Source organism: Eulemur rufifrons, chromosome 7 (genome assembly GCF_041146395.1).
Source record: "Eulemur rufifrons isolate Redbay chromosome 7, OSU_ERuf_1, whole genome shotgun sequence".
Lineage (NCBI taxonomy): Eukaryota > Metazoa > Chordata > Mammalia > Primates > Lemuridae > Eulemur > Eulemur rufifrons.
In genome coordinates, this window is record NC_090989.1 from 1,507,373 (window position 1) to 1,524,073 (window position 16,701).

Genomic DNA, 16,701 nt, shown 5'->3' on the forward strand with positions numbered 1-16,701 from the left:
GAGGTGGGCGGATCGTTTGAGCTCAGGAGTTCGAGACCAGCCTGAGCAAGAGCGAGACCCCATCTCTACTAAAAATAGAAAGAAATTATATGGACAGCTAAAAATATATATAGAAAAAATTAGCCAGGCATGGTGGTGCATGCCTGTAGTCCCAGCTACTCGGGAGGCTGAGTGAGACAGGAGAATCGCTTGAGCTCAGGAGTTTGAGGTTGCTGTGAGCTAGGCTGACGCCACGGCACTCACTCTAGCCTGGGCAACACAGTGAGACTCTGTCTCAAAAAAAAAAAAAAAAAAAAAAAAAAAAAGAAAATTGAAATCATACAAAGTGTTTCTTCCAATCACAGCAGAGTAAAACTGGACCATGTGCAAATACGTGGGAGTTAAGCAACACCCCTCAAACTACCAATGGGGGAGACGCTGGAACTTAGGGATGTAGCAAAGCAGTGCTGGGAGGGGAGTTATAGCTATACATGCAGACATTAAACAACAAGAAAGATCATAAATCAACAACCTAGCTTTATAACTTAAGAAACTAGAAAAGGAACAAACTAAATCCAAATACAGCATAAAGAAATGAGAGCAGACATAAATAGAAAATAGAAAAATAGAAAAAAATAATGAAACTAACAGTTTTTCAAAAATATCAATATGACAAACCTTTACTAGATTAACTAAGAAAATACAGAGAAGACTCAAATAACTAACATCAGACATGAGAGGACTATTGCAGCCGATGCCACAGAAACAGGAAGCATTAGAACACGGTGAATAACTGCACAGCACCAAGCTGGAAAACCTAGACGAAATGGATAAATTCCTAGAAACACAAAACTTACCAAGGCGGAATCATGAAGAAATAGAAAACTGAAACAGACCATGAGTAAGAACACTGAGTCCGTAACGAAAAACCTCCCAACAAAAAAAAGCCCAGGACCAGATGGTTTCACTTGAGCAGTGGTCCCCAACCTTTTTGGCACCAGGGACCGGTTTCGTTTAAGATGATTTTTCCACAGACTGGGTCAGGGGGTGGGGGGATGGTTTGGGGATGATTCGAGTGCATCACATTCATTGTGCAGTCAAACTCTCTGCTGATGGTGATCTGTATTTGCGGCTGCTCCCCAGCGCTAGCATCACCGCCTCAGCGCCCCCTCAGACCATCAGACGTTAGATTCTCACAAGGAGGGCGCAGCCCAGATCCCTCGCATGTGCAGTTCACGGTAGGGTTCAAGGTCCTATGAGAATCCAGTGCCGCCACTGATCTGACAGGAGGCGGAGCTTGTGTGGTGATGCCAGCGATGGGGAGCAGCTGTGAATACAGATGAAGCTTCCCTCACCCACCCTCCGCTCACCTCCTGCTGTGCGGCCGGTTCCTAACACGCTGGGGACAGGTACCAGTCTGCAGCCTGGGAGTTGGGGACCACAGCACTAGAGAATTCTACCAGACATAAGAATAATTAAAACCAAAACTCTTCCAAAAAATGAAAGAGGAGATAAGATTTCCAAGCTCTTTCTATGATGCCAGCATTACCCTAATATCAAAGCCAGACAAAGACACTGCAAGAAAACTATAGACCGTTATTGCTGATGAATATTAATGCAAAAATCCTCAACAAAATACTGGCAAACTGAATGCAACAGCACATTAAAAAGATTATACATCATGACCAGGTGGGATTTATTCCTGGAACCCAACGATGGTTCAACATACGAAAACCAGTCAATATAATATAACACATTAACAGAATGAAGGACAAAACCATAAGGTCAACTCAGCTCATGCAGAAAAAGCATTTGACAAGATTCAAAACTCTTTCATGATAAATACATTTCACAAACTAGAAACAGAAACAAACTACTTCAACATAATAAAGGCCATTTATGAAAGGCCGACAGCTAACATTGTACTCAAGGGTGAAAGACTGAAAACTGTTGCTTTACGATCAGGAACAGGCCAGGTGTGGTGGTGCATGCCTGTAGTCCCAGCACTGTGGGAGGCTGAGGCAGGAGGGCCACTTGAGCCCAGGACTTTGAGGCTGCAGCGAGCTGTGAGATACCACCGCACTCCAGCCTGGGCAACAGAGCCAGACTCTGTCTCCAAAAAAAAAAGATTAGGAACAAGTCAAGGAGGTCCACTCCCGACACTTCCATTCAACATAGTATTAGAAGTTCCAGCCAGAGTATTTAGGCATGAAAAAGATATAAAAGGCATTCAAAATGGAAAGGAAGACATAAAATTTTATCTGTTTGCACATGACCTGATTTTATACAGAAAACCCTAAAGATGCCCCCCCAAAACCTATTAGAACTAATCAATAAATTCACCAAAGTTACAGGATATATTATAAAATCAAGACATAAAAATCAATTGCATTTCTACACACTAACAACAAACAATCTGAACAGGAAATTAAGAAAACAATTCCATTTATAATACCATCAAAAAGAATAAAATACATAGTAGTAAATCTAAGCAAGGAAGTGAAAGTCTTGTACAATAAAAACTACAAAATATTGCTAAAAGAAATGAAAGAGGTTAAAAATAAATGGAAATATATCCCATGTTTAAGAGTTGGAAGACTTAATATTATTATGATGCCCACACTAACCAAAGCAATCTATAGATTCAGCACCATCCCTATGAAATGAACAACAGCACTTTATGCAGAAAAATCTACCCAAAAATTTACGTGAAATTTCAGGATACCCTGGATAGCCAAAACAATTTTGAAAAAGGAGAAGAAAGTTGGAGATTTCTCACTTCCTGATTCCAAAACATATTACAAAGCTGCAGTCATCAGAACAGCGCAACACTAGCGTAGAGACACATGGAGAGCAATGGAATTGAGCAGACAGCCCAGAAATAAACCCTGGTGTGCGTGGTCAAGTGATCTTCACAGGGTGACAAGACCACTCAGGGGAAAGACTTGGCAAAGACACGGAACCTTCTCACTATAAACTGTAAAAGGAGCTCTGCGAGTGAAGAAGAAAACGCTACAAGATCCAAAAGACCAGTGGGCAAAGGATACAACCTACGCATTCAGGGAAGGGGAAAGACAAGACGAGCAGCTAATACGTAACTGAGGAGATGCTCACCATTCCTGGTGGTAAGACAGATGCAAATTGAGACCACAAGATACCCGTTTACAAACTACAGGAGAAACTAATCCGGCGCACTGGCATGACCAGTCTGGGGTGTGACCCGGTATGACTTTGTGACGTTGTCACGCATGCAGCTCCTGAACATACGCCCCAAGAAACTCCGGCAAAGGTCTCCCCTGCGCTGTGCGTGAGGATACTCAGGGCCACGTGGGAAGAGCAGCACAGGAGATCCCAGGACTCCAGCACGGAGGAAACACCCAGGACCACGAGGGGTGTGCGGAAGTCAGAAGCAGTGGCCTGGCTGTCTGCTAGAGCACCGGGGACAGTTTCAGAAACACAGGGCTGAATGAAAATATAACAAACAGAATGGGATTTACAGCATTGTGCCACTTCTGTAGACTAACAACATGTACATAAGCACCTCACAGTAACACTACTGTGTATTTCTCAAGAACACACACACACAGATACATAGTAAGCTAACACGTCCCAGTGGCCTCAACGTGTGATCGATCCAGCTCCCTGTACCTGAGGTTCCCGTCCAGGACCTGTTAAATAACACAGCACGGAAGGCTCTCACACGCGTGGAACATGTGTGCGCACACGCACATGGGTCAGTGCCCGCAACTTCTAGACGGGCAGTCCAGACCTGTCGCCACGGCCACCGCCGCAGTTCTGAGGAGGGGATCTTTATTCCGTGTGCTTCTGTCCCCCTGAATGCTTTGTACCATTGGCTCACGTTACTTTTTTTTTCTTCAAATAAACATTAGGTTAAAAACAACAAAGAAGAGCTAGTGGAACTGATACCAGCATCTGAAAAAATGAAAGGTTTTCTAAAATCTGATCTGGATACAGGCTTCTGAGAGAGGAACGTTTCGGCACACGCTAGCTAGACAAGCGTTTGCAGAGCCCCGATTTAAGCCTGACCCACCGCCGGGCATGGGACGGCTGGGCTGCTCTGTGTGCTTGGGACTCAGCGTCTGTGACAGGTTTTACATGATTTTTAAAATGTCAATATCAATTACCCCAAATGTTAACGGAATGGTGAATGTGACCACGCAAGCTGCATCTACTAGTATTGAGGGGAAGCAAATAGCGTTAGATGCACCAATTTAGCCTAGAAGCCTCGTACAAACACACGTGCCAGAAGCTGGACGCTTGTTTTAAAGGACAGGCAGGGCGAGAAGTCTGACACCCCCGCGTGAAGGCCCCACCTCTATTCGCTCCCGGGGGGGGGGGGCCACATGTTTAGAACCTCAGTCTTTCAAAGAACACGTGGAACACCTGAGCAGGGAATGGGGACAAAAGCCAACAGGGAAGTTGAGAAACGGGACGAGTGAGTCCCGCGTGCAAGGAGGTGCCCTGGGTCGCAGCCCACCCGCCTTACCGCGCTATCTTGTCGCTGCAGGACATGGTGAGCAGCCTCTCCCCCTGCAGCACCCCGTCCCACGTCTGGATGCTGGCGTTGGATCGCACCGGGATCGTCCCCTCCCCAGATTCTATTTTGGTCCGAAGCTGTCCTCTGGCTTTGCGGTTTGGATGTCTGTCTGCTGGTTCTAGAGGAAGGAAGGCAACCCACAGACAGCAAACATCTACTCAATTCACTGAAAAGCACACCCAACAATGCCCTGCGCATTTACAACACGGTTTATGCATGTACATGCCTACGTGTATACTGTGCATACAAGATACACACACGATGTAAGTATATAACACTGGGCGGGAAGGCTACAAAACAAACCAAATTCACGAAAGTGGTCTCCTTGGGGGTTGGGGGAACGGGGGTTTCCATTTGAACTGAAATGATTTATTTCTATCATTAAAAAGGGGCTGAAGCAACAGGCCGAGATGCTAACACTTGCTAATTCTCAGTGATGGCTATTTGGGTGTTAGTTATATATTTTTTCCCTTATATTTTTAGAATCTCAAAAATAAACCTAGACAGATGCAGAAGTGAACCCATGAGAAGGATACTAAAACATCTGTAGTGATTACGTCTAGATGATATGAATATGGGTGATTTTAGTGTTCTCATGTTTTATAAATATTCGGCAATTTTCCACAGCGAGTATGTGTTGCTTTTGTAACCACGGGAAACAGCATAATCAGACGTTCCTTCTGTCTGAGATAAACGCTGCGTAAGCTTGGGCGCGGGGTGTGGACACACCACTGACACACGGGAGCGCTAACTCGTGTGCAAGGAGGGACGGGACAGAATGTGACTGCAGTGGCGCCTTGCTTTTCATCAGCGTCTACTTGCTTCTGGAGCATCAGCCAAATAGCGTAATCACGTTAGTAAACGACAATTCATCGGCAACACGGAGGAGCAATACACCTCTGACGTAGAGACATTTATCATCCAAATTTAAATAGAGATACAACTTTGATCTAATACCCTCACTCTATTTTAATCACTTGGTTAATCAGAATTAGCATTTTTCATTCATTAAAGTTTTCTCATTAAATTATTAATTGTAAAGAAAAAACTCCATGATTTATAGAGACTACTATTAGATCCACCACCAAGGCTAAAATTAAAAAAAAAAAGAAAGAGAAGAGGGTACTAATGTAGGTTTGCTATTTTACCTGTTGCTACATAGTGACCAATCTACTTGAGAAACTCTCAACTGTGGAAAAACGTAGTCTCATACCTTCCAGGACTGGCTCGTGCGGTGAGAAGATCCTGGCATCTCCGCAGGGAGAGGTGCTGATGTACAGATGGAACTGGACATTCTCCTTCAGTTTAAACCCGCCTCGCTCAGATTTCTGAAAGATGGATCTTTTTTGATCATCTTTGTTACTGAAAGGAAAAAAGTTGCAAAAGTAACATTTAAAGCTACATACAGTCAAAATTCAGTCTATCACAGTCACAAACGATTTTCAGAGGCCAATATTTTCAACAGGGGAAAGATAACTGGAATTTCTATTTTATATATTTATAGTAATTAATATAGCTCTTGTCCACTCCGTAATGGGCATGCCATCGAATTGTGAGTAGCCTCTTCTTCTCATTTACGACTTCAGAACAGAAGGCCACATGTAAGAAACAGCTTTGTAAAGAAAATCAGGTACATGATAGCTCTTTCCAGAAACAGCGACTAACGTAAAAATGACCATCTTTATCAGGTAGTTTGGAAGTTCTGTTTATATTTACACTGTGTAAAACAAAATCACGTGGTCTGCAACAAAGACTTAAAATTTATGTCCAGGTATGTCCATATATGTGTGTGTGCGTGTGCGTCATAATTTAGTCAAGTCTATTTCATAGCTTGAGCATCATGGGAAAAATGGGATTCAATCTTATTGTTACTGATAAAGTTATTATTTTGTGAATTTTTCAGTGATTATGCAAACAATGAAAGGTTTTGCAATGTTTCATATTATAATAAGAAAAAAATATTTTTGATAATAGCTTCCTTTGCTTTCTTACTAAACTTACTTTAAGTAAAGCTCAAGCTGCGTGTACAGAAACCTGAGCAGGGACCTTCGCGATATTATTTCTGCGTGGCAGTCATTCAGAGCAAGGCCGCGGTCGCTCATGTATTCACCGTTAATGCACTTCGTTCCCGTGGAGATACTTATCACCTTGGCGTCTTTGACGTCGGTGCCTGAAAAGCAAAAGGGAGATTCTTTTCTGTGACGCACGGTGATGCCTGCCGACCGCGCTCCCGGGGCTGGCACGTTCGCTCAGCGACTCCCCTTCCCAGGGCTCCCCGGACCTCGCAAGCCCATCCTCACGCGTGTTCTTACTGGGCACAGCTGTGCCCCGCAAATAACCTTTTACTGGGGACACGGGGGACATTTCTGGGACGCTGACCTTCCCCACTATTGAGTGTACAGGTTCTAAACTGGAGAGGTTATTTCCTCTGGAATGCAACAAGATCTCTTCTTGGACATTCCCCACCGGCACGGGCAGGAAACGCTACGTCAAGGCCGACTACCTGGTCTGCAACCGGCCTTGACGTCAAATACCAAAGTGCTGAAGGGCGGGAAAGGTTGGCCCAGCAGCAACAGAGAAACAGGAGGGAAACAGGACGAAGTCGCCACGTCTTCCTTGGTGATCCATCCGCTTCCCTGCACTGGGAGTGAGACGTAGCAGAGGGGAACAGCCACGCGGGGCCACCCGGACGGGCTGGCGAGCAGACCACGGGCAGGGACACGCCGCGGGCCCTGAAGGGCACCTGAGGGTCGGCTCGTGCTCCCCACAGCTGAGTGGATGCTGTGCACGCGAGTGACAGCACGCACCAGGGACGCAGGGACGTTAGGAAAATTGTCCTCGTTGCCTTCCCACGACGTCCTCTGAGGCACATGCTACTGCCGTCTCCATGTGACAGACGAGTGAACTGGGGCCCAGGGCTCACAACCTGCCAGGGCCACTCAGCGGGCGAGAGCACCGGAACCCGCGTCTGGGGCCGGCACCCGACTCCGGGAGCTTGCTACACAGGCCTGGCTTCACGTGGGAATGCCGGCTTGGGGCAAATGGTCTCGAGCGGAATACACACGGAAATGCAAAATGCTCCCAGAGGGCGGTTAAACAACTGGGTAAAAGAACTCGACCGGCTCACTCACTCACGTGGCCCAAGGAGGCACAGAACCTGACTTAGAGAACTCGACTCGGTGGGTGAGGTGTCCCGAGTTGCAAAGGACGGGCGTGGAGGGAGCTCAAGAGGGAGGAGAATCAGGTATCAGAAGAGAGGGTACTTCCTCCGTCCCACACGCTCCCGGCTGCGTCAGAGCGAGCACGGCCTGCCACGGCCGCCAGGGCCGCTGAAACACAGCCGTGCTGCCTGGGCCACCACGTGGCCGGGCCAGGCCAAGGGTCACGGACTCAGGCCCCTTCCACAAACTGGCAGGTGTGCTGCCGCAGGAAGGACAACGGGGTCACCCACATGGAGACCTGGGGATTCCTCCCTGGCTGGCAGGTGTGGACAAACTGTTCCCAGCTTCCCGGGAGCGGAGAGGCCCTGCGTGACAGGCGTCCCCCACTGCAGGGAGCCAGGCGCGGCAGAGCTGTGGTTTCCCTGTCCCGGGAGTTGCCTGCAGAGACGCAGTGAGCGCTCTCACACCCGGGCTGTGGGAAGAGGCTCCGGGATTCCGTTTGCTACTGGGACTTCTAGACAAATTTCATAGGGTTTCTTCTGCCTAAACTGTGCTTTTTCCCAGGGGTTTTCTCCCTCGTATGAGCTTCCTCCCTCCCCCCCAACAGTCACTCAGAAACTCATCGGGCAGCCTCAAGACCGAGGTGATAGATCAGACACATCCTGGTTTCCATAAAGCAGGATTAGTGAGTCTCCTGCCGTTTGCTGGAGCAGACATAGGCCTCTTGCATGACAGGGATGATGCGAATCAAACATGAATCTCGTCTGCTGTCTCCAAATGAAACAAACTTAGGTTAAAAAGATGAACAGTTAGGGGAAAAAAGGTTTTAAGTGAAGTTCCCACATTTGCATACGGCCAACATTTTGAAGAAAAAGAACAAAAACCACCTCCCATTGGTGTGTCCGAGCGGTTCTCACAGATGGAGAGTGTTTCACATTTGGTGAACACGGATGCACGCGGGTGACACACGACACCGACATGCTCACCTGTCGTCATGACGACTCCCGCGAGCACTTTTCTGCGAGCGTGAGGGGAGGAGAAGTTGTCGGTCAGGTCACCAAACTTACCCAGGACCAGGCGAGAGACAGCGTCCGCGAGCACCTGGGAGGGGAGCAGAGACGCGAGGGTTAGGGACCCACCGGCGCCTGGAGCAGGGCTGACCCCTCCGAATGTCACCACACACTGCTCTACACGGTGACACGTACCAACTGCTTCTAATCTGGGAAATCACACAGGTGGATCTGTCAAACGTACGTGTGTGTGTGTGCGCGTGCGTGTGTGCGTGTGTGTGTGCGTGTGTGTGTGTGTGCGTGTGTGTGTGCGCACTCACGTCCTCCAAAACATTCCTTGGACACTGATGCCCGTGGGTCACACCAGACCGTGGCTGGGCACCTCTCGACATGCCCTCGTGGGAGCCGGCACTCACGGAGCGTGAGGCCCACACACAAGTCGTCCCTCTGATTCTCACAACACCAGCCCTGTCCCCAGGAGGAAACCGAGGCACAGGGTGAGAGTGCCTGCCCGGGGCCACCTGCCCGCACCCTGTGCTCACCCACTGCTGCTCTCCGGCAGGCACCTCTGTCAGTGACACTTGCTTAGGGCAGGGAAGGCCCCTCTTTCACCCTCTCCCACAGCCACACGTGGTGTGGCTCGGGGACCGCACAAGGCTGGGCACACCAGGTGACACGCAAGATCTCGGGCAAAGGGGGCAGTGAGAAGGCGTGACCAGATGGAAGAGCCACCAGGCTGTGCCCAGCACCTCCCTCCCAAAGGCGCCAGGTAGAGACGTTTCCTGGTTGTCTCAGCCTCCACGCACGACATCCCCCGGCTCCGCTCGCTGGCTCGGAAGGCAGCCGCGGCTCAGAGCTCGGAGGGCACCTCCCGCTCGGACTGCGGGACACTCGAATGCACCGGCTAAGGCTCTGAGGGAAGGTGTCAAAAGCCGTGTTTGCAGCACCTGAACGGCTGTGTCAGCAGATCCCATGACCCAAGGGAGAGCCGCTCAGGAGCAATCTGTCAGATCGTGACGTGGTCTTATTTTTACGGCTCACTAGATATAATGAGAAACCACATCTGCCGAGAGGTGTGTGTTAAGAGCCAGTTTCGACCCGGGTCCCACCAGCCTTACACCTGTCTGGACAACCCATGGCCACCAGGCAAAACTACTGTCCCCAGGGTGGCCCTTAACAAAATACTTCCCAAAATGAATAGAAAAGTCATTCATCCTAAGTGATGGCTTATGGAGAAAATACAGCTGTCAGGACGTTGTCCTCCTGTCACTGCGGCAGCGAACACCAGTGAGCCCCGAGGACAGCGCAAGACAGAACACCTGGGAGCAGACGGGGACACCCGGGCAGGGGCACTGGCCGTGCGGGGAGCAGGCCTGTGCGCAGAACCGCGGACGGGCAAACGCCACGTGGCCGGGCCCGGAGGGAAAGGGCGATGGTTCCAATTCACACAGAAACGCGGTGAGAGGCGAGGGACGAGCCGGAGGAAACAAAGTTGCGGTTACGTGTAAAGTTAGGCACGTCCCCAGACTTTCAGAGAAAGGTGAAAAAGTTTTACCAAACAGTTCAGGGAGACCCAGATCAGGGCGCGGCGCCCGTGCCGACGCCGGCTAGGTGCGGGCATCTGCCGCACACGGGCAGCTCTCAAAGCCCCTCGAATTCCGTGTGGTGCATGAAGCGACTCCCCTCTCAGTTTCAGGGGGCATAAAACAACACAAACAACCTGCTCTTAAGGTCAAACCGGTGCACACACAGTCCCGGGCAGCACCACTTCCCTGCAAGGACACACAGGGCCAGGAAAAGCCCTTCCCAGCGCTGGGCTCGCTGGGACAGAGCACACGGCCGTCGTCACGTGGCCAGCGTGTCTGTTTTTGTAGGTCCCCTCGTGCCACTACGAACATGAAGGCAAAAAATCTCCAGGCCAGGGATGTCTAAGTTCTTTGAGGGTTGCTCTGGGAAAACAGGTAGGTTTTTTCACCTTCCCTGCAATGTACATCTTGAAATTTCCAGTTGAAAGACAATGGAACCAGCAGTAAGGCCATAAGGACCGATTCTGGGAAGGCCACCCCAGGTCCTCCAAGGGACACATGAGCTACCTGGGGGCTCCAAGGACACAGGGGCCATGGGGGCCACCGCAGCGGGGACTGGGGGAATCTCAGCTCCACTCCCCGGGAGCCCCAGTGGTTCTAGACTAACCCAGAGGAAGTGGTGCCAGGTGGGGCTGGGACGGTCCCTGCCCGCCCACACCCCCACAGGATGGAGCCCAGCAGGGGCCCCCCAGGGCTGCCCCCAGCATCTCGGGAGGCCGAGCCCACACAGCAGGGCTGACACCGCCCACAGGCTGCGCTGTGGAGCCCCTGCATCTGATGTGATTTCGGGGGTCTCATTTGCCACTCTGTCAACACTAAGAGAAGATACGTCACATCAGACAGTAATTTGAACTTAGGCTGAAATATTTTAGCAAATAGTAACCCCGAGAATGAGAAATCACATGGGATCTAGTGCCACTGGTTTGTGACATGACAAATGGACTAAGAATTCTCATGAACAACGTTAACAAGAGGTTTTAAGGGAAGCAAGTGTTTGGTTCATCAAAAAAGTCAGCAAAATACTTTGACTGTATTGCTTTATACTGATGTTGTATTTGGTTGCTTTAGGCAAAATAAAATAAATCTCTCTTAAAACTGAGCACTACTGGTCGTCCCAGACTCCAGCTGCACAGGGTTGCTCTCATCTGTCCAAAGGCAAGAGAGGGACCATTGCGGCCCCCACTGGGGGCTCCCGAGAGAACACAGGCCACCCCGTCAATCCCTGTGGAGTCCCTCATCCATCCCTATTCTGGTCAAATGTGGTATATGTCTTATCTTCAAAGTGAATGACATTTGGACACAAAGGAATAAAGAAGAGGGTCAAAGAATAATTTTTACAATAGACCAGCAGAAGTTTGGATTTCCAAGAAAAGAAGCAATACTGATCAGAGAGCTCTAGGACTCAGAGATGAGAACGAAATGCTGTTTTCTTTACTCTTCCTCTTCCATGGAAGCCACTCTGAGCCCACCTGATGCCTTCCCTTTCTTCATCCTCATCTTACTGGGCGGGGGCAAGACCAGACTGAAGGGCGCTGCCCCCTGCCGCCCAGCTGGGGGAGCCCACCCGAACCCCACACAGGAAATCCAACGTGCAGAGACTCCCGGGCGCCTGGCAGGTGCTGGACACGTACTGAGGGGCCCCTCCCACCCCGCCGCCCTCTGACACCTGCTCACTACTGGCTGGCGCGTCCTCTGCTTGGCCGGGCTCTGGCCGAGGAACAACACAGCCACCAGCCAGGCAGGCTGGAGCCAAGAGGCCACCCACCACCCGGACCCAGACGGGACGGCTCACTGGTGCCCCACGTGAGATTCCCGGGTGAGGCCTCTGACCGGGGCGCACCCCGTCCCCTGCGAGAGCCTTGCTGTGGGACAGGGTCACCACGACCGGGCTGCCTGGGGAGGGAACTGCGAATGTGGGGGCGGCCCCGCCCCAGCACCGCCAGGGCCCCTGCTGCCCCGCCCCCGCCCCGCAAGGGCCCCCGGCACGCACAGCAGGCTGCACGGGCTTCTTGCAGACCACGTGGTCCTGGCAGCCAGACTTACCAGTAACTGCTCCTGGTGAGGACAGAGTGCCGTGAAGGTGGAAAGCCAACAGTGACAGTGACAATCAAATGCTGTTTAAAGCACCGAGAGCGACGCCCACGTGCTGTGGCAGCCGCGTTCTCCTCACCTGTGGCAAGTGCAGCTGCAGGCCCTCGCTGGGGATGGGCTGGCGAGACGGCGTTTGGTCCAAGTGCAAATTAAAAACGGTGGCCAGGGCAGACTGCGCGGCCCGGGCCTTGGCAAGCTTCTTGTTCCTGCCCGAGCCCTCAAAGAACTGCCCGTCCACGACCACCGACATGACGAAGCTCTTGGCGTGGCTCTCGCCGCTCTCCGAGAGGAAGTCGTACTTCAGTCCTGGGCGCAGCTCGTTCAAGATCATCACCGGGTTCTTCCCGCTGGGGGGCGGGAAGGGCGGCAGGACGGGGAGGGGAGGCTGGGCGAGGTTGGCGGGCACCGGGGACGCCGACAGGCTGAGGTCCCCGCTGGAGCTGAAGGAGTCGTCCCCGTTGGAGCCCACGTAAAAGGGCGGCTCCGACTTGTCCGGAGTCTCGAAGCCGTTGAAGAGCGTGTCCGGGAAGTCGGCCTGGTCGGACGTGAAGTCCGTGTTGACAGACAGGGTCCGCCCCATGGCCAGGTGGGCCTCGGACGCGTTGGGAAACTGCACGAAGGACCGCAGCGCCTTCTCGGCAGCGTGGAGTTTTGCCTTCTTCTTTGTGGGGCCCGAGCCCTCGAACACCTGCCCGTTCACTTCCACAGACATGACGAACAGGGGCGCGTGCACGGGCCCCGTCTGGGACAGCAGCGTGTACTGCAGACCAGGCTTGATCTCGTTGAGCTGCATCAGGGCGTTCTTGGGGAGGACGGGCCCCGGGGTTTTCCTCCTCTTCTTCAGGCGGTACTTGGAGTGGCCGTTGTTGCCCTCCTCCAGGGGCCGCTTCCTGCTGGTGCCGCCGCCCCCGTTGGAGAGCTGGGCGCCCTCGCCAGGCCCCGGGGTGCTGCCATCCTTGGGGGGCACGTTGTCCAGATTACGGTTTTCCTTAACGTCGGCGCTGCTGGAACCTGCGGTGCCCAGAAAGAGTAACTTACAATGCCTTCGTTGCAGGACCTTGTAAATGCAAAATTTATAGATTCCTTTATCTCTCTTTGTAACTGGTCAAGTGATGTGTGCTTTTACGTTTTATTCCTGATGTAAATGAGAAGAGCTATACGTTTAGCCAAAGAACTATCTATCGCCTCAGCTGAAACGGGTACTTTGACATTGTACTTATTAATGGCTAATACCATTTCTGTTGGTGTCACCAACGGCTTTTGCATTAAAAGGTGAAATCTTTAAATAATTTTTCTCTACTGAGAATATTCTTAAGCACCTAGAGATACTCTTTCAAGCTTGTCAAAATGTGGGATAAGTTAATCCAGAAAGACCTTACATTAATAAGTGTAACAAAATGATAACTTAATATTAGAATATAGACAAATATACATTTTAATTTAGCACTTTCCTCCTTTTCATTGTCATTTATCATCATACTATTTATAAGTTTTAAACTGCAGCACCTCTCAGAAGAGGAAACATAATTTAAAAACATGCATTCGTAAGTTAATTTGCTTTTCAGGTCTAAAATATTCAATAAAAATATGTGATTATTCTATTAAGTTTATGAAAAACTGCCTATATAATTGTATAAAGTATTATGGCTTTTTAGAAATAATTTTTGGGGGATATGGCTTTATTTCTAGTACTCATTTTCATTATATATGGGGATTGATTAAATCTGAATCCTTTATACATTCCACGATAAGAAAAGTATGTAAGAACAAGATATAACGTTGAAGCTGCAGGCAAGCTACCACATCTTAACTTCATAAATATACTATCTGGCAATTTTGTCTTTTTAAAAAATAATTATTTGATGAGTTTTCAGAATAATTTGTTTATCCTACTTTTTAAAGGTAGTTTAGACTTAAAATTAATAAAGAAAGATAAGTTTAGAATTCTAAAAGTGCATGGCAAAATAAACATGATTTTGATTTTAAAGGGGGAATAAAAAAGGGTTCACTCCTCCCACTAAGTTCATCAAGCTTTTTAAAAAAGGTGAGAGGGAATCGTTCTGTTTTATCACGGTTAGTTTCTCAGGCCGCCTGCTGCGTGGTGCCCAGGATTGGCAATCGCAGGGCAGTGCCAGGTTGATGGTGTGGATGCGTTTAAAGATCTCTACCGCTGGCTTCAGAAAATCCACCATAAATCTTTTAAGTAACCAAAATATTTTTATGACTGTAAACCAATTTACAAGTGCTCCAGTATGGGGGCTCTCGGGTCTGTTTCTACTACTAAACGTAAAAGTAGATTCTCACTATGTTACGCAAACTGAAAAAACCGTGAGAATATTCATTAGCTCCACCTTGGGAAGGTTTACGTAGCAAAGCCCCGGCCACGGGCTGCCAATCTGCCCCGATAGCGACCTCTAACTCCAGGGCTATGGCTCAGCTGAGACTGCGAAGAGAACCTGGCTTGGACACAGCCCCCGGGAAAACCGGTGCTGAGCTGTGGCAGAGATTAGGGGTCTACAAACTTCCTCTGCAGCTTCTGTGTCTCCAAACGCCCCTCACACACCACTTCCCCCAGTTGGCAAAGCTGACGGAATGGACACTAAATTTTCATTTACAACATCCTCCAGCAAAAGCTCGGTAGGTTACTCCTTTCGGTGCTCAAAGGGAACAAAAGGTTAAAAAGAGCAGAGCCAAGATGGAATTCAGAGGTTAATAAATTGTGCAAGAGCATTACACACTACATCATTGCTTACATTTGTTATTAAACAATTATCAAGACAGAAAATCAGATCATTATAAATGTATTCTGACATGCATTTAATCAAATATTTATAACCTCTGAAACAACCACATGCTTTCAGAAATAAAAATAATCAGTATCGGACTGACAAGTAATCTTGACATTATAAGAAAAATATACTTTCCACAACACAGATTATGTACATTCTAAATTCTTGTTCACTTGAGAGACGCTGAGTTCTGCTCACACCGTCTATTAACAGTGCTACTACATAAAGGAAGATGAAACATTAAAATTAGAAAGACACCCCACAATCTCAAAGCCTCTTAAACATATGCATTCTGTTCACAGATCACGCTGCTACATTTCGTAAATGTGAGTATGAATCACAATAGAACATACAGGACTGGCATGTCAAAGTTTTGGCACTACAACCAGCAGCTTATCTTTCAGGAAAATCATTCAGGAAGGTTCTTTATCATGTTGTTATCACAGGATCATTTTAGGGCTCATTATATAAATCTACAAGACATAACGTTTCTGCCAACATGGGAGGACTGTGGCCACGCACTGTAGTCCACTCCTGACATAGAGGAGGCCCTGGGACACCTGAACACGCTGTCCGGCTGTGACACCCGGGGACGCCTGCACACGCTGTTCAGAGTGGGACACCCAGGGACACCTGCACACGCTGTTCGGGGGGACTCTCGGGGACGCCTGCACACGCCGTTCGGGGGGGATTCCCGGGGATGCCTGCACACGCCCTTCGGGGGGGACACCCGGGGACGCCTGCACACGCTGTTTGGGGGGGACACCCGGGGACGCCTGCACACGCCGTTCGGGGGGGACTCCCGGGGACGCCTGCACACGCCGTTCGGGGGGGACTCCCGGGGACGCCTGCACACGCCGTTCGGGGGGGACACCCGGGGACGCCTGCACACGCCGTTCGGGGGGGACTCCCGGGGACGCCTGCACACGCCGTTCGGGGGGGACACCCGGGGACGCCTGCACACGCCGTTCGGGGGGGACTCCCGGGGACGCCTGCACACGCCGTTCGGGGGGGACTCCCGGGGACGCCTGCACACGCCGTTCGGGGGGGACTCCCGGGGACGCCTGCACACGCCGTTCGGGGGGGACTCCCGGGGACGCCTGCACACGCCCTTCGGGGGGGACACCCGGGGACGCCTGCACACGCCCTTCGGGGGGGGACACCCGGGGACGCCTGCACACGCCGTTCGGGGGGGACTCCCGGGGACGCCTGCACACGCCGTTCGGGGGGGACTCCCGGGGACGCCTGCACACGCTGTTTGGGGGGGGACTCCTGGGGACGCCTGCACACGCTGTTCGGGGGGGACTCCCGGGGATGCCTGCACACGCTGTTCGGGGGGGACACCCGGGGACGCCTGCACACGCCGTTCGGGGGGGACACCCGGGGACGCCTGCACACGCCGTTCGGGGGGGACACCCGGGGACGCCTGCACACGCCGTTCAGGGGGGACACCCGGGGACGCCTGCACACGCCGTTCGGGGGGGACACCCGGGGACGCCTGCACACGCCGTTCGGGGGGGACACCCG

At 50.8% G+C, this 16,701-nt stretch overlaps 1 protein-coding gene across 1 annotated transcript in view; it reads right to left on the bottom strand.

Annotated features, from left to right (window-relative positions):
* The window catches only part of ADARB1 (adenosine deaminase RNA specific B1), an 81,961-nt gene that overhangs the window by 32,675 nt on the left and 32,585 nt on the right, over window positions 1–16,701 (bottom strand). The window contains exons 3-7 of the mRNA XM_069474901.1: window positions 12,465–13,396; window positions 8,685–8,799; window positions 6,539–6,707; window positions 5,751–5,899; window positions 4,487–4,655 (exon numbers count right to left, since the gene is read on the bottom strand). Coding sequence (XP_069331002.1) covers window positions 4,487–4,655; window positions 5,751–5,899; window positions 6,539–6,707; window positions 8,685–8,799; window positions 12,465–13,396 — 1,534 coding nt within the window. The remainder of the gene's footprint in view (window positions 1–4,486; window positions 4,656–5,750; window positions 5,900–6,538; window positions 6,708–8,684; window positions 8,800–12,464; window positions 13,397–16,701) is intronic.